Source organism: Bathycoccus prasinos (genome assembly GCF_002220235.1).
Source record: "Bathycoccus prasinos genomic : Chromosome_2".
Lineage (NCBI taxonomy): Eukaryota > Viridiplantae > Chlorophyta > Mamiellophyceae > Mamiellales > Bathycoccaceae > Bathycoccus > Bathycoccus prasinos.
The window spans coordinates 821,332-845,665 of NC_024007.1; the positions used below are offsets into that span (position 1 = coordinate 821,332).

The 24,334-nt window shown below is 48.3% G+C and overlaps 17 protein-coding genes across 17 annotated transcripts; 11 read left to right on the forward strand and 6 right to left on the reverse strand.

The window, feature by feature from the left end:
- Positions 1-291: 291 nt before the first annotated feature.
- Bathy02g04360 (XY1) lies at positions 292-2,085 on the reverse strand (the record flags this gene model as incomplete). The annotated part of the gene is made up of 1 exon (XM_007515023.1): positions 292-2,085. One exon carries the CDS (start codon positions 2,083-2,085, stop codon positions 292-294), a length of 1,794 nt encoding a protein of 597 aa, XP_007515085.1.
- A 439-nt stretch (positions 2,086-2,524) lies between these two features.
- On the forward strand, positions 2,525-3,421 carry Bathy02g04370 (predicted protein; the record flags this gene model as incomplete). The annotated part of the gene is made up of 1 exon (XM_007514779.1): positions 2,525-3,421. One exon carries the CDS (start codon positions 2,525-2,527, stop codon positions 3,419-3,421), a length of 897 nt encoding a protein of 298 aa, XP_007514841.1.
- Positions 3,422-3,502: 81 nt separating this feature from the next.
- On the reverse strand, positions 3,503-4,744 carry Bathy02g04380 (unnamed protein product; the record flags this gene model as incomplete). Its single annotated transcript, XM_007514736.1, has 1 exon — positions 3,503-4,744. The coding sequence occupies one exon, from the start codon at positions 4,742-4,744 to the stop codon at positions 3,503-3,505; it is 1,242 nt and encodes a 413-aa protein (XP_007514798.1).
- Positions 4,745-4,845: 101 nt separating this feature from the next.
- Bathy02g04390 (unknown protein) lies at positions 4,846-7,200 on the forward strand (the record flags this gene model as incomplete). Its single annotated transcript, XM_007514881.1, has 1 exon — positions 4,846-7,200. The coding sequence occupies one exon, from the start codon at positions 4,846-4,848 to the stop codon at positions 7,198-7,200; it is 2,355 nt and encodes a 784-aa protein (XP_007514943.1).
- A 99-nt stretch (positions 7,201-7,299) lies between these two features.
- On the forward strand, positions 7,300-8,142 carry Bathy02g04400 (predicted protein; the record flags this gene model as incomplete). Its single annotated transcript, XM_007514949.1, has 1 exon — positions 7,300-8,142. One exon carries the CDS (start codon positions 7,300-7,302, stop codon positions 8,140-8,142), a length of 843 nt encoding a protein of 280 aa, XP_007515011.1.
- Positions 8,143-8,259: 117 nt separating this feature from the next.
- On the reverse strand, positions 8,260-10,689 carry Bathy02g04410 (DNA polymerase kappa; the record flags this gene model as incomplete). Its single annotated transcript, XM_007514702.1, has 1 exon — positions 8,260-10,689. The coding sequence occupies one exon, from the start codon at positions 10,687-10,689 to the stop codon at positions 8,260-8,262; it is 2,430 nt and encodes an 809-aa protein (XP_007514764.1).
- Positions 10,690-10,779: 90 nt separating this feature from the next.
- Positions 10,780-11,598, forward strand: Bathy02g04420 (unknown protein; the record flags this gene model as incomplete). The annotated part of the gene is made up of 1 exon (XM_007514901.1): positions 10,780-11,598. The coding sequence occupies one exon, from the start codon at positions 10,780-10,782 to the stop codon at positions 11,596-11,598; it is 819 nt and encodes a 272-aa protein (XP_007514963.1).
- A 251-nt stretch (positions 11,599-11,849) lies between these two features.
- On the reverse strand, positions 11,850-12,212 carry Bathy02g04430 (predicted protein; the record flags this gene model as incomplete). Its single annotated transcript, XM_007514558.1, has 1 exon — positions 11,850-12,212. The coding sequence occupies one exon, from the start codon at positions 12,210-12,212 to the stop codon at positions 11,850-11,852; it is 363 nt and encodes a 120-aa protein (XP_007514620.1).
- Positions 12,213-12,660: 448 nt separating this feature from the next.
- Bathy02g04440 lies at positions 12,661-13,244 on the forward strand (the record flags this gene model as incomplete). The annotated part of the gene is made up of 2 exons (XM_007514562.1): positions 12,661-12,798; positions 12,963-13,244. The coding sequence occupies 2 exons, from the start codon at positions 12,661-12,663 to the stop codon at positions 13,242-13,244; spliced, it is 420 nt and encodes a 139-aa protein (XP_007514624.1).
- Positions 13,245-13,607: 363 nt separating this feature from the next.
- Bathy02g04450 (predicted protein) lies at positions 13,608-14,756 on the forward strand (the record flags this gene model as incomplete). Its single annotated transcript, XM_007514740.1, has 1 exon — positions 13,608-14,756. One exon carries the CDS (start codon positions 13,608-13,610, stop codon positions 14,754-14,756), a length of 1,149 nt encoding a protein of 382 aa, XP_007514802.1.
- Positions 14,757-15,026: 270 nt separating this feature from the next.
- Positions 15,027-16,120, reverse strand: Bathy02g04460 (F0F1 ATP synthase subunit delta; the record flags this gene model as incomplete). The annotated part of the gene is made up of 2 exons (XM_007514942.1): positions 15,027-15,575; positions 16,004-16,120. The coding sequence occupies 2 exons, from the start codon at positions 16,118-16,120 to the stop codon at positions 15,027-15,029; spliced, it is 666 nt and encodes a 221-aa protein (XP_007515004.1).
- Positions 16,121-16,611: 491 nt separating this feature from the next.
- Bathy02g04470 (thymidylate kinase) lies at positions 16,612-17,271 on the forward strand (the record flags this gene model as incomplete). Its single annotated transcript, XM_007514904.1, has 1 exon — positions 16,612-17,271. The coding sequence occupies one exon, from the start codon at positions 16,612-16,614 to the stop codon at positions 17,269-17,271; it is 660 nt and encodes a 219-aa protein (XP_007514966.1).
- Positions 17,272-17,362: 91 nt separating this feature from the next.
- Bathy02g04480 (predicted protein) lies at positions 17,363-18,808 on the forward strand (the record flags this gene model as incomplete). The annotated part of the gene is made up of 1 exon (XM_007514778.1): positions 17,363-18,808. One exon carries the CDS (start codon positions 17,363-17,365, stop codon positions 18,806-18,808), a length of 1,446 nt encoding a protein of 481 aa, XP_007514840.1.
- Positions 18,809-19,031: 223 nt separating this feature from the next.
- Positions 19,032-19,751, forward strand: Bathy02g04490 (predicted protein; the record flags this gene model as incomplete). The annotated part of the gene is made up of 1 exon (XM_007514729.1): positions 19,032-19,751. The coding sequence occupies one exon, from the start codon at positions 19,032-19,034 to the stop codon at positions 19,749-19,751; it is 720 nt and encodes a 239-aa protein (XP_007514791.1).
- A 265-nt stretch (positions 19,752-20,016) lies between these two features.
- Positions 20,017-21,222, forward strand: Bathy02g04500 (unknown protein; the record flags this gene model as incomplete). The annotated part of the gene is made up of 1 exon (XM_007514806.1): positions 20,017-21,222. One exon carries the CDS (start codon positions 20,017-20,019, stop codon positions 21,220-21,222), a length of 1,206 nt encoding a protein of 401 aa, XP_007514868.1.
- A 96-nt stretch (positions 21,223-21,318) lies between these two features.
- On the reverse strand, positions 21,319-22,242 carry Bathy02g04510 (predicted protein; the record flags this gene model as incomplete). The annotated part of the gene is made up of 1 exon (XM_007514492.1): positions 21,319-22,242. One exon carries the CDS (start codon positions 22,240-22,242, stop codon positions 21,319-21,321), a length of 924 nt encoding a protein of 307 aa, XP_007514554.1.
- A 377-nt stretch (positions 22,243-22,619) lies between these two features.
- On the forward strand, positions 22,620-24,245 carry Bathy02g04520 (predicted protein; the record flags this gene model as incomplete). The annotated part of the gene is made up of 1 exon (XM_007514895.1): positions 22,620-24,245. The coding sequence occupies one exon, from the start codon at positions 22,620-22,622 to the stop codon at positions 24,243-24,245; it is 1,626 nt and encodes a 541-aa protein (XP_007514957.1).
- Between the last annotated feature and the right edge of the window lie 89 nt (positions 24,246-24,334).

The following is a 24,334-nucleotide window of genomic DNA, read 5'->3' on the forward strand; positions in this document are numbered from 1 at the left end:
TAGTACGAGGTAAGGGTTTTGCTTTTTTGTTTCTCCTCTGTTTCTTTTCTCACTTCGTTCGCGTGCGCAGTGATGTTCAATTTAGCTTAATCTTTTCTGACTATCCAACGTGAAGATACCAATGACAAATTTACTGAGCGCTTGCATTCGTTTCATTCTTTTGATGTTTTCTGTTCTATCCGACTGGCGTAGCATCTGACGACTTCCCTCTTTTATCTCTCCGTTGAATAAAGAATGATAGTACTTGTGTATCAAAAATGTAAACTAAAATGTAATACTACAACAGTATCGCTACAAATCCATCGCTTCAAATGCCTCTTCCTGCGCGGTTTCGTACGACGGGTTTCGCGTCATGTTCTCTTCCTCTCTTTTCACAAAGTCCTCCTCTTTCGTATTCGGGTCGTCGCCGGCGTCGGAAGTGTCGTCGCCCGTATCCTCCGTATCGTCGCCGCTTTCCGCCGGTTTCGCCGCTCGCCCGCATATATACGCAGAATGTTTCTCCAGTTCCTGCATCACTTCCTCTTTCGGACGCGTTATGAGATCGGATATGCGCCAAAATTGGCACGTGGACGCGACATTTGCGCCCGATCCCGAGCTCACTACCGTCCACGGATCGTGAGGGTTCCACTGAAAATCCGTGATAGGGTTCCTGTGCCCCGAGTGCGTGAAGAGAAGTTCATCCGGCGGAGCTTCGCCGAAACGAGACTTCTTCGGTTTGTTCGTATTTCCATCATCACCTTCGCCGCTGTCGTTTTCGGCACCAGCGGTGGCGCCGTCAGTATTAGGTTTGTCGTTGTCGTTTGCCGTCGTGGTTGCTTCTTCGTCGCTACTATTCGTTCCTTTCTTCCGAGATAAGTCCCACACGTTCAAACACCCGTCGTCCGAGGCAGACGCAAAGACATTTTCATCGTGCGGCGACCAACTCGCGCGAAGAATTTCGCCTTCGTGCGAGTGACTCATAATCACCATATCTTTTTCCGACGCGGTTTCTCCTTCTTGTTGTTTTTTGCCGCCTTTCCTCGGCGAGGAAAATTCCCCAATCTTTCTCCAATCCCAAACTTTTACAATCTTATCTTTACCACCAGTCACGATTAAATTCGTATTCAGCGCGTTCCAATCGACCACGTGGACGTCGACTTCGCTCGCTTTCACCGCGTTCACCGGTTTCCCGTGATCGCACCGCGAGTCCCAAAACAATAACCTAGTGTCGTCCGATACCGAACACAAAATGTTCGAATCCGTCGGATGAAACGCCACGTCTTCCACCGTATCCGTGTGCCCTTTGAATGTGTATTGCGCGTTAAGTCGAACACCTTCTACGCCGCTCTCATTCGTCGTCACTTTCCCATTTCTATTACTACTATCCACCGCCGCGTTGGCGCTAAAATCCGGCAAATGCCAAACCAAAACGTTCGTATCTCTCCCGCCACTCGCCACTTTGTACTCCTTCGCGTGACAGTCCAACGCAAACTCGGCAAACTCAGTGTGACCGCTTAAAATCAAATCCGGCGTGCTCGGTTTATAGTTCGGATCGTCGTTCCTCACGCGACACTCTTTAAACGACCTCCCCGGCTGTCTTTTCACGTCCCACACGTACAACTCCTCCGAATCCGTGTGCGTCACCAACACGTCCGGATTCAAACTCCCAAACGAGCGCATGTTATTCACTTCCCCGGGATGTATAATCGCGTGCACTTTCTTAAAGAACCCGAGGTTAATGTTCGACACTCTCGGCCCGCCGCCTCCCGCGTTCTCTCCTCCGTTCGCTATACCGTTCGCACCAGCCGAAGCGAACCCGCCGCCGTCCGTGCCGTCGTCAAACAGCATGTGTTCCGCCGCCGCCACTCTCGGTTTCGTCACGTCCACGTTGTAGCTTAAAATCGTATTCGCGTCCGCGCCTGGGTGCGCTCCGGTTTGTTCCGTGATGTACACTCTCTGCGAAAACTTGTACTGTTTATCTTCCAGGACTGATCCCCATCGAACGGCTAACGACGGCCACGGGACGTTGAAGTTATTGAACCAGTCGTACACGAACGGGACTAACGTTTTCCATCGCTGGTAGGATTCGTCCGTGGGAACGTACATTATTCTCGCTTTTTTGAGAGGGTAAACCTACTACTCTCTCAAAATACTACCACTACTAACGCGTTAAACAATGCGTTCCCTAATAAGAAAGAACTCTAGAATTGGATTTGGAATTGGAAAGCAGAGTGTTTGAATGCATACAGAAAGCGCCCCGGCAAAACTTGAAAAACCCGAAAGCTTTTACTGCAACTGTTGTTTACACAGTTATAAACTTGTGAGTGCTGCTCTCTCTCCAGTTTTTGCTTAGTATGTGCTTAGTATGTGCTTAGTATGTGTGTGTTTTGAAGTGAAGAATTTATTCAGAGGGCTGTTTGGTTGGTTGCTTCATAACTAATCTACTCTTCGTTCTGTTATACCTAACACGACAACACTTTTACACTTACGCACTACTCAGAAGAGAAAGAGAGAAAGAACTAAGAGAGAGAGAAAGAAAGCCACGATGTCTCGTGCTTCTTTGTCTCCTTCTTCCTCGTTTTTGTTCTCGTTTATGTCGTTTACGATGAGAGCAGTTTTGACGACGCTTTCCCCGTTGGGTTTACTCACGTTCAGCATCGTGGCGAGCACAACATCATCGAATATCTTCTTTACCGTTCGAGCGGAAGGCGAGCTGAAAGTCAGAGACGAAGGGCAACTGATCGCGTCGCAACACTTTCCCGTTTTCGGGTTTATTCCTCTGGAGAGTGTCATCCCACCGCTGGAATCAGCAGGAGAGGTGAAAATCACGTTAACCATATCTGGCGGGTCTGGAAAGCAGAAAGTGAGGACGACGCCGAAGAAAGACGGGACGTTTTGTTTACTCGACGTGCCTCCGGGAGATCACGAGCTACAAATAGTCGCGATTGGGTTTTCGTTTCCACCGATCGTCGTCTCCGTGGACGGGGAGAACGACGGGGAAGTTGTCGCGCGATACAGCGAAGACATGTCGACGATATTGCCGAAAGTGAAGATGCCGGAGAAAACGACGATTCAGACGACGAAGAAGAATGATGAGGAGAACGCGAAAATGGTCGACCGCGTCGTCATCGCGCCGGTATCAAAAGTAGACTACTTTGAACCTTCGAATCGAGTGACTTTGCTCGGGTTGTTGAAAAATCCGATGGTTTTGATGGTGTTGATGACGGTGGTTATGGCGGTGGCGGTGCCTTCGTTGATTAGAAACATGGATCCGGAAGCGCTCGAAGAATTAAAGAAGGAGATGGGTAAGGGTAACGTGTTTCAACAGATGGCAGCCGCGAATAAGGCGATGGATGCGAGCGTCGAGAAACAGGTAAATAGCAAATTTGGCGCGAAGGAGGAAAAAAATAGTGGCGAGAATGGCGGTAGTGCAAAGAAATAGTTGTTGTTATTGTTTTACACCAGACTAAAACTATATTTTCTAAACGCGCTACATTTATGCCTATCCTATCCTTGCAATTTATTACTTTGCCGCCGCTTCGTCGTCAAACATGGATTGCATTTGCTTCGTTTTTGCTTTCAATCCTTCTTTGGCGTCATCCGATGCCGTCGGGTGCGTTTCGCGCAACCGCTTCTTCGTGCCCTCTTCTTCTTCTACTACTTCTTTGTCCTCGTCTCCCTCCGTCCGCGCTCGTTTATTCGCCGCTCTTTTCGCCTCATCTTCGCCGTCCGTTTTTGTATCGTCGCTCATTTTCTTCTCCTCGGTGGTAGTCACCTTCCTCTTTGGCAATTTGCTAATCTCCGTCGGCGCCGGAGCGGTGTTGAAGTACGCGTGCTTCAACGCCTCTTGACACGAAATTCGTTTCTCTGGATCGTATTTCAAAAGCTGTTCCAACAAATCAATCGCTTCCAGGTTCGCGCTGCTCGACTTCCCCCCTACTCCGCTCTTCCCGCCAACTTCCACGCCGAAAATCTTCCTCAAATCCATCTTCTCTTTCCTCGGAAAACTCATCCAATCCGGCAGCGCCGCGCACCCTTCCCACTCCTCCTCCGTCGGCGTCCCTAAAACGTGGTAAATCTTCGTCAACTGATCTATATCCGAATTTCCCGCGCAAAACGGTTTCCTTAGCATCAACTCCGCGAATACCATCCCAACCGCCCACGAATCTACCTTCGGCCCGTACCTTTTGGCGCCCAACAAAAGCTCCGGCGCTCGGTACCATCTCGCAAACACCGCGCGAGTATACTCCCTCCCATTCTCCCGTTCTGGACTCCCAAAAGCTCTCGCTAAGCCAAAATCTGCCAACTTCAGCGCCCCGCTCTCGTGCACTAACAAGTTGTTCGGTTTCACGTCTCGATGTAAGATCCAATTTTGGTGACAAAACGCAATCGCCTCCAAACTCATCCTCAAATACGACTTCACGTCCGCGATGGACAAATCGATGCTCGAATCTTTAATAATCATCTCCAAATCCCCACCCGAGGCGAATTCAAACACCAAGTGTAAGTTCCTCTTCTTGCTAAACACGTCCACCAAAGGAACGACGTGTGGGTGGTGCAGCTCTCTGAGAAGTTTAATCTCCCGAATGGCGGTGAAGTTGATGCCTTCTTTCGCTTTCCCGAGACGAATTTTCTTAATCGCCACGAACTGCTGAGAATACGATTCATCGTTAGCATCATTCGTCATCGAGGCTTTGTAAACGATCCCGAACGTGCCTTCCCCGAGCGTTTCTAGCTTCGTGTATCGGTTTTTTGTCGTCGTCATCTCTCTCTTTAAACTCGCACGAGTTTGGGTGCTTTTTTTTCTCGCGAGACAGTCGAAATGGAGAAAATTTTGAAACATTTTCGACACAAAAAGAACCAAAGATGTCTCCTCCTCCTCCTCCTTCGGATTCGTCTGTATTAAACGCGGAGGCGAAACTGTTCGTTCCTGGCGTCGGGATGGTCACGCCGCCTCCGAAAGAGAAGAAGAAGAAAGTTGGTAAAGTCGAGGAAAAGGGAGGAGAAGAAATTTCCCCGTTGAATTGGGAGTTGAACGCGCGAAACGAGCGACTTCAATCGCCGTTTACGACGCCGCCGGTTTCGACGATTTCGACGAGCGCTGGTGGCGAAAAAGAAGCGACGAGGGGAGGAGGCATGACAACAAAAGCGATCGCGTTTACGCCGGCGACGGTGAAAGAACGAAAGGACGATCCGTTCGATAAGGAGATTTACTTGCAAAAAGCGGTGACTTTAGTCAAAGAGGAGTTTACTAAAGCTGCTGCTTCCTTGTTGCACGAAAAGGAGGAAACGACGACGACTCGGACGACGGAAATGGCACTCCACGTGGAAGTGGTTCCGGCGGCGTCCTCGGAGGACGAAGAACCGACCCCGAGGGAAAGCAAAATGCTTTCGAAACCGCTTTTATTTAACGAACGACAACACAACGGCGACGACGACGAATGCGGAGGAACTACGAGTGGCGGTGTTCTCGTGGTGAAGGAATACGGGACGCATCAACCGCAAAATGTGGAGACTTTGTTTCCGGAGGAGTCGCGCGTTCCGCTTTTAGCGGTTTCGGCGGAGAAGAAAAGAGAAGAGCAATACGGCGCGAACGAGGAGGACATTCCGGACGAGTTGTTATGGACGAAAGAAACGTTAGCGCCGCTGTTAGGGGGTGGTTTGAATAGCATTAAGACAGTAAATACACGAACAGGAGAAGACGATAAGGAGGAGGAGTTAGCTACGAGCGTAAAATTGACGTTTACCAACTACGGCGCCGACGACGAGAACGTAGTCGCCGATTGGGGCGACGCGAAAGTGCCTCTGTTGTCCGCATCGGCTGGGAATACGCCGAGGTATCTAGACGGGGGTGGAGGGCTGTTGTCTCGGCAAGGCCCGTTTTCGTATGGGACCGCCGCGACTGATGAAGTCGAAGAACGCGTCGCGACTTCTTCCTCGTCGGGAGGCTACTCGTCGGGGTCGGAGTCGGAGTCTTCATCGGGCGATGATGATGAGGAGGAAGAAGATGATGACGGCAAAGAGAATCGACAGCATTCGGCAAAGTTATTGTTGGAGCAGTTCCTCATGAGCGAAAAAAAACAAAAGAAACATCCTATTGGTATGGGTTATAAGCAGAACAAAACAAATGACATATCATCAACGAGAGCGAGAGAAACGACGGCGCATTCCATTCAGTTCAAACCGCTTCTCAAAACGCCTCCGCGACTGAAGAAAGTCGCTCATCATCTACACGAACAACCGCCGCAACAAAGATCACAAACGACGCAGACTGAAAGAGAATCGAGAAGACGAAGCACTTCATCACCATACACACTGCTCACGACACACACCGCCGAACTACGAAGAAATGCCTTGCGAGATGATCTGTGTTGCGTATTCCACGCCGTTCTCGTCTCGCGACCGGAGATTTTAGAGAAGCATTTGGCGCTTTCCTCGGCATCACCGTCGTCTTCTTTGCGAAATCGGGTCGCGTCTCTCGAACCGAGGAGATCAACCAGACGTCGTCTCGACCGATTTGAAGCGAACGTGGAAAGTTTTATGGTGTTCGCGTTGGGCGAAGAGGATGATAAAGGGCACCAGCAGCTTGTATCGTTTGACGCGTTCGCTCGCGCGATGCGAGTCGCGGCGACAGCGGCGGCGAGAATGACCACGCTTGAAGGCGTTCGCGATGCGGTGAACATTTTGAGTGACTTTGAGTCGTTGTTCACTCAAGATTGCGTGTACTCTTCCACAGTTCGCGAATGTTTAACTTCTGCCACAAATACGGATCAGATGTATCGCCACAGATGTTCGCGACGACTCCGAGCGTACAAATCCATCGTCTCCATCTTGAACAAAATCAAACGGTACGACCAGATGCGCGCTCAAGAATCCAACATCACCGTCGACCGCGTCTGTTTACTCTTGGCCGCCATAGACAGCACGGACACCGAATCCGAATCGCAAGAAGAATATTCTACGACAACGACGTCGCGGGACGGGGAAAATGACGCCGACGCTCGATACGTCTATCACCTCGTCTCTTCCGCGAAGCGCAAACTTTCAGCCGAAGTCGAGAGCGGCAATACTTACCAACGCGTCCAAGAGAATAACGGATACAACAAAATTAGTAGCAGTATACACAATAGCAATAGTAGCATACAAAGCATGTCTCTCTCTGAAGTCATCGCGCGACGAAGACAGATGGTCGACGCGTGGTTCGAGACGCAACGGTTTTAATTAATACTTAAAGTGCAGAGAGTTCTAAGAATATCTCGAAGTGAAACGTCATTCAATTTCACCCGCGCGAGCATAAATTCAATCACACTTCAATCATCAATGTCGCGCGCGATTTCCACCACATCGTTTGCGTCTAAACCAACATCATTGAGGCGAACCATGTCGTCGTCGTCGTCATCTCGACGCGCAGCGCGCGGTAAACATCAAATCAAAGCTGGTATTTTCGAAGACGTGTTGGATTCGTTGTTACCGAAACCAATGTCCGATGCGCGGAAACAGATGGAATATTTCGACGGCCCTGGGGGAATGCTGGCGAAAATCAACCCGCTCGCGAAGAAACCGACAATGAAAGCTCCGGAAGTGATGAGCACATCCTCCGCGCAAGTTTTGTTTGATTTTGCGAGCATGAGTCAACAGACTTTTGAAAGTGAGTTCGGTGCTTTGAATGACAACGTCATGGGAGGGCGTTCGGATGCGACGGCCATTCTCGAGAATGGAAAATTTGCGGTGTTGAAAGGGATGACGGAAGACCAGTTTGGTGGTTTTGCGTCTATGAAGAGCAGAGATTTCGATAAGGCGATTAATCTGAAAGAATTTGACGGCATTTCGGTGAGATGCAAAGGCGACGGGCAGCGATACAAGTTGATTTTATACGACACGGACGACTCGTTCAACGTGGCGTTTCATCAGACGTTTGAGTGTCCAAAAGGTGGCGGCAAGTTTGAAGACGTGAAGTTGTACTTTAAAGACTTCAAGCCAGTGCAGAGGGGGAGGTTAGTGAAGGAGAACGAGAGCGAGTATCGTTTGTGCGACGGGTCGAAAGTCATGGCGGTGCAGTTGATGTTGAGCAAGTTTTCGTACGGCATGGACGATAAAAACACTAATTACAAACCAGGGACGTTTGATATTGAAGTCGAACGCATGGAAGCGTTTAAGGATTAAAAAACGTGTTGTGGTGTGTGCGTGTCTTTGTATATCTGTAAACTCTAATTCAACTTAGCGCTGCTTTATTTTGCTACATCAGAAAATTAGAATCTGTATCTCCGTGTCTCTGTATCTCTACTTCTTCAAACGCGCCTGTTTTCTATCTATAGGCGCTACCACTTGCTTTGCTTTCTTTGTTTTCTTCGAGCTCCCGTCGGCTCTTTGAACCACCGGTTTTAAATTTGACTTTCGTTTTAAGAACCGGTTCTTTCCTTGCGACGGCAGCGTCTTTGCACACTTTCGCGGTGAGGAAGAAGGAATATGAGCACCTAACCTTTCGCGTTCTCCCCTATGCATCCTATGCACCAACTCGTGATCCTTCCGATTCTCTTCTTGTACCGATAGACAACACTCAGGGCACGTGTACGTATCCTTATTATTCAAATCAAAGTAAACGCCCTGATTCGCGTGAGGAAGATCGCTAGCATTCGCCGCTTTCGGGACGTTGAGCCTTTGATCTTCCGTGATATTTTCAAGCTCCTCGCCTATAAAGCAGGACACTCTCACGCCAAGTCTTCGAACGTCCAAGGGTTTTGTATCCCCATCAAACTCGTGGTATAACTTGTCGAACAAATCTTTGACTGTAGGAATCCAATCTTTGTAGCTTTGCGACGCGCGCGGCAACCTTCTTTGCCTCGTCACTTGCTGGAAGTTGTGTTGGAACTTCGCGGTAATCATGATCTGTCGAGGTATGAAATTCAGGCGTTTCACCTCTTTGGAGACACCTTGTGCAAAACTTTCGAGAATTTTGAACAAGTATTCGTATTTGCTAATCCCTGGGTACCACGAGCGGTTCATGGAAACACCTCGTCTTCCAGGCGCACCATCTTGTATCGGCGGTGGTACGGTTTCCATCCCGACGCCCATGGCGACTGAGAATAAAAACGTATACGCCGTCGCGTGACACACTTTCGCGAGTTTGGCTTTGTGTGTGATGATATCTCCGCACGTTTTCACATCAAACGCGTTTAAATAGCGCTCCATGGAAGCTCCAATCCCTCCAATCTTCCTAATCGAAAGGGTGTTCAAGAACTTTAAAATGTCTTCGCTGGTAAACGTCAAGATTTTCTGGCCGTTTGGTTTGTTCACGTCTGAACAAATTTTCGCCAAGCGCATGGACGGGCCACCACCGCCGGATACCGTCAGCTTTGCCTTTTCAAAAACTTCTTCTCGTATTTTCTTCATCGTTTTCTCCATTTCGTCGGACTTTTCTTCCGGGGTCATCTCTCGTTCGTCAAACTTGAAATACTCGGTCATGTTCAAATACACCTCGTCGCTCGACGGCGCGAGGAAGTCTGGATCGTATTTCCTGTACACTTCATGACCAAGTTTGGCGATTTCCGCGTACCGATCAAAATCAACGTCCGTCACTAACAGTTCCTCAAACTCAAACGCTTTATCGTAACGTTTATCACCCAACTCTTCGCGTCTCGCCGTTTCCCACGCTTTCCTCTCTTCGTCGTCGTCTGGAAATCGTTCCCTTAAACCTTCCAGGTACGCCTGCTTCGCCGCTTTCCTCGTCTGTTTATTCACGTGATGTTTATACAACTTCATCGCCGTGTGTGTTGGCATGCCACTTCGAATCCCAAATTGCCTCGCCACGTACGACGCCGTCGTGCACACCGGTGCGCCGACAACAAATGGCATGTCCCTCAACACCGGGTTATCCACAATCGCCGCTTGCGCGTAAAACATGTCGTAATCGAAATGGAACCACACGTGCGTCAAGTCCCTTTTCTGTTCCATCAACCTCAAAGTTTCCTCGCACGATTCTTCCAGCTCTTCAATCTCTTTCGCGCTCGTTCGCTTCCATCTCTCCAGGTTCGGAACGATCTGTTTCGTTTTTTGCTTTTCAATTTTCGAGCGTTCGGCGACGCCGGCGGGTGTTTTTTCCGTCAACTTTGCGATGACTTCTTGAACAACCTCGGTGCACGCGACGCCACTTTTTGCGCCGGTAAAGGCCCCTCCAGTCCGACCATCGCGAGGTTCTTGGTTTTCTTGTTTTTGTTCTTCTCGTTCTCGCTCGTCTGGAGGAGCGGTAGTAAAAGGTTCTTCTTCTTCTTCTTCTGGGTCTTCTTCTTCTTCTGGGTGCTCACATTCAAATTTTCGCATCAATCGTCGAATCTCTCGCTCTCGATTCGTCCCGTCGACGAGATGCATCTCGTAATTCTCCGCCAGCTTGAACTCCCCGTGTTCCCCGACAATCATCTCTTCGTCGTCGTCTGAATCGTCTTCGTCTTCTTCGTGTAATCCTTCTCTCTCCTCTCGACGATGACGATGATCTTCGCTCCTCCAAGTCTCCTCCTCCTCCATTCGCGCTCTCGTTTTCTTCCTTCTCTTCATCACCGCTGCTGCTGATGATGATGATTCGTTCGTGTGAGTATTCCAACAATCGGATCCGTTCCCGAATTTGTGCATCATCGAATGTCCTCCTCCTACTCCTCCGTCTCCGTCTCGTTCGATGTCAGAAGCCTGGCGCAGCCAATCCGGCGACGGCGACGGCATCTTTTTCCTTCTTAATTTTGTATCTGTCTTTCTTTGTGCGTTTTTTTAATGAACAGACTGACGAACATTTTCGCCACTTTTTACTAAAAAATGGGAGCAGAAGCAGCGTCAGTATCGCGGAGAAGAAGAAGAGAAGAAGAAGAAGAAGAAGAAGAGAGAGGAGAAACAGACGAGGATTTAGAGGAAGATGGTAACGGAAGTCTTCTCTCGGAAGGAGTCGTCGTCGGTGCAGATCCGCCAAAGGTGGGATCCTCGCACGAGGTGAAACTCGTTTCTCTGAATTCTGCGATGAAAAACAATCACAACGACGGAATGGTAACGGTGTTGGAGAAGGAGGAAGAGGACGATGGGAAGAAGACGAAGAAGACAAAGTCGGTGAAGATGATGATGATGGCGCTGAGATACACGCACGAGCGAGCGCCAGCCGCGGACGCGAGGAAGCCCGTTCGAATGGTGAGGAGGAAAAATAATACTACTACTAACAACAACGAGCGCGGCGTGGTTGAAATCGAGTTTAGGAACAAAGATGAAGAGAAGAGCGGGATTCGGTATCGAGGGGTGACGAGTACGAGCGGTGGTGGTGGTGGTGGTGGTGGTCGCGCGACTACGAAGACGAAGAAGAAAAAGAAGAAGAGCGATGGAAAAGAAGAGGAAGAAAAGGAAACCGCCGACGATGCGGATGAAGACGAAGATGAAGACGACGAAGACGTCGAAGACGATGATAACGTGGAATGTGCAATCTTATTTGATGGAAAAACCATCGAGTTTCGCGTGCTGGACGAAACCGTCGCCGGTTTAAGAGTGCAGCGGAAACGAGAGGACGAAGAGGAGAGCGGGATTGTCTCGAAACGATTGGATATTGGAAACGCCGCGGACGTGAAGAATAAGAGGAAGAAAGTGAATTTGTGATGATGATTTCGCGTAGTATTTTAGAAGATGTATAGAAGTTTATAGGGGCATTATGAAGTAGTATTTAGCGGGTATTTGAAAGAAGAAGAGAGTAAAACGTCGTGCGCTTGCTCGCGTTTTGTAACAACAGCAAATACGAATATTGCATTTACTCTCTCTACTATTAATAACGATAATAATAATAATAATAATAATAATACAACGATACCTAAAACTACTGCTCTACTGCAATTCTCTCTCTCTTTTCATCGTCACGAATTCGTCGGTGGTGCCATCCCCGCCGCCGCCTCCGCGTCTCTCTGATTATGCGGCTTCGGTCCGTTCGCGATTTGTTTCTTCAATTTCTTAAACCTTTTCGTCTTGGTGTGATTCTTCAACGCCAACGCGCTTTCGAAGTGCCTCCCGGTCACTTTGCAATAAAACTTCCCCATCCCCGGCACGTCCTCGTTTAACTCGGTTCGGTTCACCGTCCCAGGTTTCTCCGGTTCGTGATACTCGTCGTATAAAACGTCCACGTGCGTGGATAAAAACGTCGCTCGGAGTTTCTGTTTGTGCAGGTACTTGTGGCCGTGATTGCCTTTGTGCTTGTGTTGTTTCGTTTTGCTTTTCGGCATTATTCTTATTCTTAATAGTACAACACACACACTCTCTCTCTCTCTCTCTCTCTCTCTCTCTCTCTCTAGTACCAGTAGTCGTGTGTTTATTATTACGTGCGTGAAACAGTTCTTCTTCTCTTCTTCTTCTCTTTGTGCTGTTAAGGTGTTCTTCCCCCAACAACAACAAGGGGCTGCTCTTTTGCTGTTTTTTTGTTTCGACCAATTAAGTTTGAAAAAATTCAAACGTTTCTCTCTCTCTTTTCGCTCGTCAAACATCATCAGAATAAAGAGAGTATATACTTTCAAGCGCGCGCGTGAGAGAGACGCGCAAATACTATACACACACACACACACACACACGTGCCCGTATATATTGATTTCACGAATCCCCACGCGTTAGAGGAGGAGACGGAGGAGAGTAAAGAGAGAGAGAGCGAATACTAAAAGTAATACATAAAAATAAAAGATGAGTTCCGGAGTGATTCCAAACGACGACTGCAAACCGGCGTTCGATAAAGTCCGTCTCGGGAAAGTGAAATACGTGACGTATAAAATCGACGACAAAGCGGAGAAGACGGAAGTGTGCGCGATTGGAGAGACCAAGGTATGATGTTATTATTCGATATGGTTTTGTTTTTGTAGCAGCTGCGCGCCGATCATCGTTATTCTTCTTCGTACTCGCGAGCCGCGATCTCTCTTTCAGCAATCTGACACCAAACGTCTCTCTTATTTATTCTTTTCACAACTTTTGTTTACGAACGCGTACAGGCGGAGTTCAAATTTGAAAAATTCCTCTCGTTACTCCCGGAAACGGAGTCTCGATACGCGGTTCTCGATTGGGACGTGACCACGGACGACGGCAGGCAGTTTAGTAAGTTATTTTTTATCAGTTGGGTTCCGGACTCGTGTAAAGCGAAGGAGAAGATGTTGTACGCTTCGTCGAAGCAGAGTTTACGAAACGCCTTGAGCGGGGTGCACTTGGATCATCAAGCGGCGGATATGGACGACGTGACGGAAGAGATTTTCACCTTGAAAGCGCTTGGGAAGTAGGCAGAGAAAGAGAGAGAGAGAGAGAGAGCACCTATATAGCACAACACATATATAAAAAGATGGCGAACGAGACTATGAGAGTATTCATATTTGCGCAGACGAGAGAGAAAGAGAGCGCGCGAGAGAGAGAGACCTTACCCATATACATACAACAAAACCCGATATTTTTAATAAGTAATAGTACGTAGAACAGTAAAAGTGAAGAGAGAAAGAGAGAGAGAGACGCTGCGCAAACATTGGTCGTTGGAATACGTTCACATTCTTACGCCTTGAATTCAAGCGATGCTTCACAACTTCGTCAACAAAGCGCAAACCATCATGATTTAAAACGCAGAGTATATATCGAAAAAGAAATCGAACAAAATGACATCCTCCTCTCACACTGACTCTTCCTCTCCGTTAAACCCGCGTCGTCGCGCTCTCTATCACTCTCACGTCCTCCGACGTCTCCCGAAATTCGCCTCCGCGTTTGCGTACGGCGCGAGCATTTTAACGCCAAACATCCCATCGCAAATGCTCGACTACATCATCGTCGTCGACGACGCTCGCGAATGGCACGAAGTAAACATGCGTTTGAATCCCTCGCACTATTCGAGAGTTTTACGTCTCTTCGGAGCGAGTGCTGTCGATGCGGTGTCGAACACTATCGGCGTTGGGGTACATTTCAACGCGTACGTGGACATTGAAACTCCGAATTTGGAGGCGTTCAAGCAGACGAGATATAAATACGGCGTCGTCGAGCGGAGGACGATTGAAAGGGACGTGGAAGGATGGGATAATTTGTTTTTAGCTGGTAGGATGCAAAAACCGTACGAGCGGGTGATGGGTGTAAGAGAAGAAGAAGAAGATGATGATGATAATGATGATGATAACGGTCTCGCGTTAGATGCGTTGAACGGTAAGAAGAACAAGAGAGCGGCGTTGGCATACGCTTTGTTAGTTTCGAGAGGAAGTGGGAAAAGTAAAGGGACGACGACGGTCGAAGAACGGGATTTGTACGAAACTATTGCGAATTTGAGTTACGATGGTGATATAAGACATGTTTTTGGTGCGGAAGATGCGCAGAAAGCGAGGAGGATTGTGGACGGGTCGTTCGAGAAGATGCGAGAGTGGTACGAAGAGAGTTTTCGAGATTTTCGAGACTCGTTGGACGTGATTGATTACGACGTGGATTTGGATTCGAACTCGTTGTCGTCGTCGTCGTCGTCATCGTCACCATCACAGAAACCACGAGTACTCACTCACGATCATTCTCCGCAAGCGACGAGAAAGCTCCTCGCGATGCTCCCTCCGCCTTTTTTGGAAACCATGGTCGCCGGTGACTTGAGAAAGTTGGATATGGTTTCCCGAGAGGCAAACGCGGAGACCATCGCGCGTTCTATCCGAGAAACTTCACGAGATATCGTTCGTAAAAGTTCGCTCAGACAATCCATCTCTGCGGCACTGACGACAGATGTAGTCAAAGTAGTAACGTACGCGTACCAAAAGTTTAGCAAATACAGAATAGAGTAGTTTAGAAAAAAGTAGTAGTTTTAGATAGATAAGTGTGAATTTGATGTGTGTACTGTATGTATAAGCGTGTGGTAATTATATATAATTTAAACCATTTCTAATTCTCTCCTCTCTCTCCTGCTCTCGCCCTCTCTCTGCTCTGTCTCCGTTTCTCTCTCTCTCTCTACTCTCTCTCTCTTCCTCTCTTACTCTCTTTCTCCAAATTGTGTCGTTTTGTTCGCGTTTATTTTTCTATTTCCTGCTAAAATTTTTCTTCTCAATTTAAAAATTTTACTGGACAAACACGTTGGAGAGTTGTCTGACTTGCCCTTTGACGGACATGTCGATGAAACCAGAACCGTCCTTACCGTATTGCACGACGAAACCACCCAACAAAGACTCATCAACTTCCGGCTTTAACTTGATGTTCTTCGCCCCGGTCATTTCTTGCAACTTCTTCGCAATCATGAATTGCTGCTCGTTTTCGAGCTTCACCGCGCTCGTCACCGTCGCAACTTGCGTGTCCGTAGCCTCGCAAAACAACGTCTCAAATTCCTCGATGATCGCGGACAATTGGTTCATGCGCTTCTTGTCGACCAACAATTGCATAAAGTTGGTCGTGAACGCGTGGAACGACGCTTCCCCGGCTAATTTTTGCAAGATTTCTTTCTTCTTCTCTTCGCCTACAACCGGGTTGGCCAAAAACGCGGCGGTCCCTTCGTTGGCAGCCAAATAACCCGCGACGGTTTCCAAGTCGTCGTGCACGGCTTCCAAGGCGCCGGCGGATTTGCAGGCGTCAACCAAAGCGGCAGCGTACCCACCAGCGACCGGAGAGGAGGCCTAGAATAGAATAATTTCGTAAGTACGAGTTCATCGGAGGAATACGAATACGCGCGCGAGCAAATTATTATCTTCTTCCGCTTAAAAAAAAAGAGATATCCTAATCCAGAGGAGAGTAATCGAGAGGAAAAGATCTTTCCAGCCGCGAAAAATGATTGTCCGAAACGCGCTGAGAAGAGAACACAGACGACGTCTTTCGCCCGAGAAAACGATTACATCGGATGCAGAAAAGTGCAAAGAAACTTTTGCACGACGATTGAAGTCTCACGAAGACTCGCAAACCGTCGTCTTCGTCCATCGTTCTCCCAATCAAGATGCATTTCAGTCCCTCCCTTGCACGCTTTCTTCTCCCTCTGTGTGTCCCTCTGAACGGCCCAGACACAACAAGAAAAACAAAAAAAAAACTAATCGCCGATTTTTAAGCGTACCTTAGCTTGCGCTTGCGTGTTCACGATGCGTCTCGGCGCGACGTTTTTTCGTCGCAAAGAACTCGTGGAACCGGCGGTAGATCTCGCGAAGGAGATGGATTGCATAGAAGCGGCCATATTTAGTTAGAATATGTGTGTTTTGTTAAGAGTGTTTTTATGATGATGATTTGGATTTTTCCGCGTTTATCCCTTTTCTTCTCTAGAAAAGAGATTTTTCACCTGACCTCGAGGATGAGCATTTCTAGGGTGTCAAAATTTAAAAAACGTAGCAGAAAAACAACGATTTCCACCTCATCACGTCCAAAACAAGCGCTGTTGTTGGTGTCGTTGTTGTTGGTATTGTTTGCGGTGGTGAGAGACAGAGAGTAGCGATAGTTTATTCATTAGCAGCGGGAGGAGCGACTGCGACAGCAGCGACGACGTTAACGATTCAGACGGCGACGACGGTTTCTTTTACTTCTTCTTCTTCTTCAATCCGTTGTTGTTTCGGTTTTAGGAGTAGTTATACTGAGAAGAAGAGGAAGAATACTAATTCGGGAAGGACGAACGCGAGGGCGGCGAGAGAAACCACCAAGAATCAGAAACAAACCAACGAGGAGGATAACAACATGGCGGCTGCCGCGAAATCACTCTCTCGCGGCGCCTTCATCCTCTTCGAAGGCGTGGATCGGTGCGGGAAAACCACCCAAGCGAGTAAACTCGTGGAAAGCTTGAACCAATCGGGAGTGGCGAGCGAGTTGTGGAGATACCCGGACCGAACGACGACGATTGGAAAAATGATCGACGATTACTTGCAGTGTAAAGCAGATAGCGACGACGCGTCCATGCACTTGTTATTCGCGGCCAACAGGTGGGAGAAGAAAAAAATGATGGAGGAAAAGTTGCGAGCGGGCGTGACGCTCGTCGTGGACCGGTACGGGTACTCCGGCGTCGCGTTTACTTCGGCGAAGAAATTACCAGGTTTAGACCAACAGTGGTGCAAACACAGCGAAACTGGCTTGGTGAAACCAGATTGTTTGATGTACATGGAAATCAGCGAAGATGCGGCGAAAAAGCGAGGTGGATTCGGCGAGGAAAGATACGAAACGACCGAGATGCAAAAAAACGTTCGAGAAGTTTTCGCGGATTTGCGAGAGGATTGGTGGAACGTCGTCGACGCGGACAGGACGATTGAAGAGGTCCAGAAAGACGTGCAAACAATTGCCAAAGATGCCGTGGAGAGGTGTAAACGAGGGAAAGAGTTGGAACATTTCGAGCCTGGATGGTAAAGAGAGAGAGTTTATGCGTTTTTTTAGTTTTGATCGTATTTATACATTTTCCATAGCACACTCTGCCCCCACACTTCGTAACAAGCAAAACATGGCACAGAACCCGCCTCCGACAAAGCATCATCGAAGAGTCGTCGATTACTGCTCCGACGAGGAGGAGGAGGACGAGGAGTTTGTGATCGAAGAAGAACTGAACAAGCTCTCCGCGCTCATCGAAACGTCTCTCGCGAACGCGTTCGGTTTCGCGTGTTGCGACGAATTGGCCGTCGACGAGAATTTGGAAACGAAACGGTTAAGCGCACACTTGAGGTTGATTTTAACACCACTCTCATCGTCGAAGAAAGAAGAGATGAAAAATGCCTGCGAAGAGTGCTTGACGACGCTGTGGCGTGTTTTGAGGGACGAAAGCTGTGGGTGGGATAAACCGACGTATCGAGAGTGCTTCGTTCTGAGTTCGTTACGGCTTTCACTGTGTACACTACTCGAGGGAAACTTACAGGAAGCGATGGAGTGTTTAGATACGGCGTTAATATTAGGTTGCCCTGGAGAAATGGCAAGACCGTTCGTAAGGTTGTTGGAGAAGTTACTGCGTCGATCGGCGGGCGGCGGAAATAGAGCGAGTAGTAATAGTTTAGTAAAGAAGCAAAAGGTGGCGGCGCGAGAGAAAGCTTTGGTGGTTGACAATGTTCTGCCCTCTTCTTCGTCACTAGTCCCGAAAATTCTCCACCCGTTGGAAAGAATGAACGATAACGCGACGTGGGAAGAATTTAAGGTGATGTATTTTAATAAGGATATGCCAGTGCAATTGCCGTCGGATAAAAGCATGCCGTGCGTCGAGAAATGGCGAGACTTGGCGTACTTCAAGGAAAGATTCGGGAAGCGGCTAATACCGTTGGAAGTTGGGAAATACGACGACGTGGAAAATTGGAAAGAAGAAATTGTGCCCTTGGAGGTGTTCATTGACGAACACTTGGCGCCGGACATTTTGAAGAAAGGAGACAAGAATAGTTTCGTTTCGTATTTAGCGCAACACCAACTTTTTGAACAAATACCGCAGCTGGCGATGGACTTTGAGATTCCGACATGGTGTAACGCGGGACAATTTGAGCGATGTAACATCTGGCTCGGCACATCGAATACTATCACTCCTTGCCATTTTGACTCCTACGACAATATTTTCGGCCAAGTTTTCGGGTACAAGTTTGTTCGATTATACTTGGAGAGCGATTCGCAGTTCATGTATAAATCCGGCGGCGATTGGGAAACGACTCGGTCTTGGAACGTGAAAGATAACGACGATAGAGACGCCGACGACAATAGCGAGAAAAAGGAGACCAAAAAGAAGTTCCGCAACGCGCAAGGCAATATCTCGCGCGTGGACGTGGAAGCTCCGGATTTAGAAAAATTCCCCGAGTTCGCTAAAGCTACGCCTATGGATGTCATATTAGGCCCGGGAGATTTCATATACATCCCGTCTCGAACGTGGCATTACGTCAGAAGTCTCACCGTTTCGTGTAGCTTGAACTTTTTGTTCTGAGCAATATTATAGATGGATAGATAGAGATAATATGTAGAGGAGAGCCTTCCGACTTTTGTAACTTGCAACGAAAACCTCAAAGCACAGAAGATACACAACTTAAAATAGCGTTATAACGAACTTTATCCAAAGAAATTGACAATCACAACACAAACACGCACAAACACACGCACGCGCATCCGCACACGAAGACAATCGATCAACCACTGCTCGCAACAAAACTATGTTCACCGCGCAACAACTCCAAGCCGCGCCGTATTCCCAGGACATCCAAAAATGGTTTCTCATGTGGTCCGCATCTTTCTTGTTTCTGAGAAATGTGCTTTTCCGTTCCAAAACCGCCGACTTTAGCAACCGCTTCGTGAGCATCGTCCACGCGTTGATCGCGATTTACTTGAGCTACGAGTCCTTTGAATCCATCGATTCGAGTATGTTTGATAAGGTTGGGACGAAAAATACCCCCGCGCAGACGTATTGCATGGCGGTGTCGTTGTCGTATTTCATATACGACTGTTTGTATTGCATCGTGACGTTCGAGTTCGACGCGGTCGTGCACCATATTTTTACCATCGGCGGGTTAACCAGCGGCGTGGTGAACCAGAAGTCCGGGGTGGAGTTGGTTGGTTGTTTGTTCTTAATGGAAGTATCCAACCCGAGCTTACACTTGCGGTCGTTACTTCGCGAGATGCGAATGAAAGACTCCATGTTTTCCACGTTGAACGACTTGCTCTTCGCCGGTCTGTTTCTCGTCTGTCGATTGGTTCTAGGCCCGCCGTTGGTGTATAAAACGTTGACGTGTAAAAACAGCGATTTGCTGGTAAAAATCGGTGCGTTTGGAATTTTAGCGGTGAGCGTGTTGTGGGGTTGGAAGATCATAAAGATGTTCATCAGCAAGGCGAAGAAGTTGTTAGGGATAGAGACGAGGAAGAGGAAGAGAGCGTAAAATAAAGTTCTCTCTCGAAGAGTCTTTTCTCCTCGAGGAGGGAGAATACGCGCGCGAAACGTTCGTTCACTCGAGAAAACAACAACACCAAGGAGAAAGAAAGGAGAGGACTTTGTGCTCCGCTCTCCTCAACGAGAGGCCAGATGCCGACCGTCTTATTTATTCAAGCGTATTTAACAACATTTAAGTATTTTTCACCCAAGCTAAAAATAAATGCACACACATCCAACACATGCGTTGACCACCCGCGTCGTCGTCCCGCAAAATGTCCACATCGCACGTTTCCTCCTGGTCGCGACTCCTGCACGACGAAAGAGACCCCGAGAACGTTTCAAAAGAACAGAGAAACGCGCCGGCATCGATGAGCTCGAGCGACGACGACGATTCAGACGACCAACCTCGACTGGCTTCCCCGGAGACCTTTTTTGCCATTTCGCAGCAAAGTCGTCCGTCGACGTCGAGCCGAGCGTTGAAAACCTTCGGACAAGCAAACAACAACAACCACCTAAAAGATCAGGCGCCGAGGAGTACCGACGACGAGAGCGTCGTCGTCCCCGAAAAACCTTTAGTATTATTAGGTCGTCTTAAAACGCGAACCACCGGGAAGAAGAAGAAGAAAAAGACAAAAGTGCTCAAAAACGAAAAGTGCTCAGAAGAAGAAGAAGAGGAAAATTTCAAGCTCCGCGCGATTGTGATTCGATCACCGGAACCACACGTAAAGAAGAAGAAAGATCTAAAGTTTGCAAAAGCGTCGAATGATGAAGTGCACGCGAAAGTACGCGACGGGTCCGCGCTGTTTCGAAGAGCTAAAGAACGGGAGGAAAAGAAGACTTTTAGGAACGACGACGACATCGCGCTCGTACCGGAGGAGAAACTTGAGCACTTATTGCGAATCTGTCGAGAGGCACCGGACGGCGAAAACTGGCGCGATAAAGTGAACGCGTTGGAGCGATTGAGCGAAATCTCACACGCGTATTCAATCTCTAGATCGTCGTCGATGTTTATCAGAGCCATCGAAGACGGAGGTAAACACGCGCAAGATTTACGCGCTTGTTTAGCCAAGGCGGCGTTGAAATTTCTACGCGCGGTGTGCGAGCACTGCGATGCTCCGCATTGCGTTTCAAATAGTAGCAACGCTTTGACGGTTTTAGGTAAGTGTATGTTGAAAAGAGCTAGCGATGGAAGCGCATTTTTGAAACAGGACGCGTTGGATGCTTTGAGACTTCTTCGCGAACGAATCGGTCCGAATGCATTTCTGAAAATTATACTCGCGCAGCCGTCCAACGTCAATCCGAGAGTGCGACGGACGATGGCTTTGTGTTTGAGCGAGGTGAGCAATAAAGAAAGGAAAATAGACAGACAAACTATCGAGCGAGTTTTATTAGTGAAAGATGTAATGGTCAAAGATGGTGACGCTGAAACGCGAGCGTACGCGAGGAAAATCTTTTCATCGTCCGGAAAGAATGTTTGAAATGTAATTCGTGTATTATTATTAAACCACGCACAAACTGCTATACTGTCTCCCCTTACTTACTTTCGCTTCTCTATGACAAAAAAATCTCTCGCTCTAATCATCGCTCTTCCCCGCCGCGTTTTCGTCCGTTCTGTATTGTTCCTTCCACTTGTCCCCTTTGTTCAACTTCGGCGCTCCTTTGTCCACCTCCGTGCTCGACAAGTTCAACGTCGATCCCAACGCGTTGTCGTCAAACTTCGTCACGTCCACGTCGTAATTTTCCACGGTCATGTTATCCTTTAACGTTTGCGTGACTGGTTGCGCTAACAAAGAATCTCTCCCCTTGGAATCGGCATCCGCTTCGTCACTCTTCGACTTGGCGTTCGCCATACCAATCGCGCTCGCCGCCAACTCCGCGCGTAACTTCTCTCTCGCCGCTTTCTCTTCTGGCGTTTCTTTCGCCAACTCTTCCTCTCTCTTCTTCAAATCGGCCATTTGTTCAGCCAACGGCGAGTTCGGGTCGACTTTCCCGGAAATGTTCGCCACGCGTTCCGTCGCGTTCTTCCCTCTCGAGTCTTCGCCGTATTTTTCGTACGTTCTCTCCTTGGTCAACATCTCGAGCACTTTCGCCGGTTCATACGAGCCTTCGTTGAAAATATCCGCCAATCTTGGGTACAACGAGCCGAACCCGAGCGGCAACACCAACCACGAGACGCCTTCCAAAGCGCCCAAAAAGGTCCCCGGCAACCCGTGCCCGGTGAAGGTTTTCGAGAGCAACGACAAGCCGACGATTGGCACCGTCGCCGCGGAAACGATCGGCGGAATCTTGTTCGTGATCTCGTCGTACTTTTTCATGAGCTCGTCCGCGTCAAACCCGTCCGCCGCCGCTCGAACTTTCACCGAAGAACGTTGTTGTTGTCCTCGTCTCGGAACGAAAAACTTATTCGATCGCAATTTGGATCCCGAAACGGACGATTGGTGTTTCGCCGAAACCAGCTTTGCGGAATACGTGTTGGTCATCATCATCATCGCAGACATCAAAATCAAGTGTGCAGAGTTACAAACAAAAACGAGTCGTTTGTGTCGCGTCGCAGGTTTGAGAGAATGCGATAATATAAACTCTTCGTCGTGTGTTAAGTGAAGCGTGATGAGATGGTTTTTTCTTTCCACAGATACTCGTCGTTTTATCCATCAACAACCCAAAAGAAAGATCTTTTTTTCATGCAAGAGAGCACAAAAAAAAAGCTACAGCCAATTAAATTCCTTCTTTTTCCAGCAGGAGGCACACCGAGACAGAACAAAAGAAAAGAAGGAAAAACTCTTCATTAAAAACTAGTTATGGAGGATGTGATGAGGAAGTTTTAGTAAAGGAGGAGGAGGAGGAGCTTTACTGCGCGAACCTGACGGGGAAAGATATGTCGTCTCTGGAGAACGGTTTTTTTGACGAGGAGAAAGAGTTTGAGAGGAAGAAGCGCAAGAAGTTTCGACATCTGATGAATCATCCCGAGCACTTCCTCCTCGGAAACGCGCTGGAAGAAACAACATTCGAGGAGGACGTGCGGGGGTGGCAGAAGAACCAGCACCAAAAAAGCGACAAAAACGAGAGCGGGAAATTGGCCCCGAGGGATTTTGTGCGCGAACTGTTCGCGGGACCTCGCACAGATAAAAAAATGGTCGAGGTGCAACTGTCTAACAAGAAGAAGAATGCGTCGGTATCTTTTTCGGGGTCGACGTACGACCGAAAGTCGACACGGATGGACATCGACGATTTCCTGCGTCACCGTGTACCACCCGACAGTAGTGGCGTGAACTTTTTGGGAGAAGGGCAACACTCGTTGTATCTCGCGCAGGAAGACGTGCCCGAGGCGATGGCGAAACATTTAGATTCGTTTAAACCGTACGCCGAAGGTCTCAAGCGATACGTATATAAGAGATGGAACGTAAGACTCAGTGCGAACATCCAAAGACGCGTGTGGATGAACCATGAACGCGTGGAAACGACGCCACATTACGACGATTACGATAACGTGTTATTCGTGTGGACGGGGAGGAAGACTGTACATTTGAAAGCGTTTCGTGGGGATGGATTTCATTTTTGCGTTGCGAATACTGAGGTTGCGAATCACGCCCATCCGGAAGCTTTACCAGATCCTGAGAGTTACGAGTATACGTTTGTTGTGAATGCTGGGGAAGCGGTTTTTATTCCGATGGGATGGATTCACCGCGTCGAATCGGATGAGGGAACGATTGCTATCGCGCACGAAATACAAGACGCTCTGAGTATTGAGTTCATACATAACACGGTCTCGCGTTTGGACTACCCTTGGGATGAAAGCTTATACCTGGTGCGAAGAAAAATTGAAAGCAAAATCGACTGGAAGTTTACTTCGCTCGTAGCTGAGTTGATAGATTCAAAGAACGAAGAGATAAAAACGCGAGCGAAGATTACTCACGAAAACGTCGCGTACATAAAGAGTAAATGCGAGGAAGGAAAAGAGGTCGAGTTTGAAATTAATAATCCCGAACAGCTCATGGAGAACGTTTCGCAATCTTGCGCTATACTCGTAGACGGAGGAAAAGAAGAAGGAATAGACGACGAAATCCCAAAGTATCGAAAAGATGTGCTCGCAATGAACCCTTTGCAAGCCAAACTGCACACGTTGCAACTCTCTTTACTCAAAGACTATCTAGGCGAGAGTAAGTTTGAAAAGTGGATCGGCGACTGCTCTCTCAAATACGCCGAATCGCGAGGTCCAGAGTGGAAACGCGAGGACACGTGCAAGTCCATCTTGTGCGAAAAGGTGTACGAATACGATTTCCATCTAGCGTGCGAAGCCGTCGTGGAACTCGCTAGGCGTCGTAGTAGAAACAAAGAGCACGACGTTAAAAAAGAAGTCGACGACTGCCCGGGGTCGTCGTCGTCGTCCGTCGTGGAAGAATACAAGTCGTTGAGCTGGGATTATAAGCTCATCGGCGGATGGCCGAGGGGTAGCATCAGGAAGCCGTTCGATCCGCACGTCGCCGCGTTTGGTCTCCTTTAGTATTTAGTATTAATAGTAGTAGTTTAGAAGAGCTTTGTAAAATATTTAATACGTTGTGAGAACCATCGGGCACGATTTCGATGGAACGC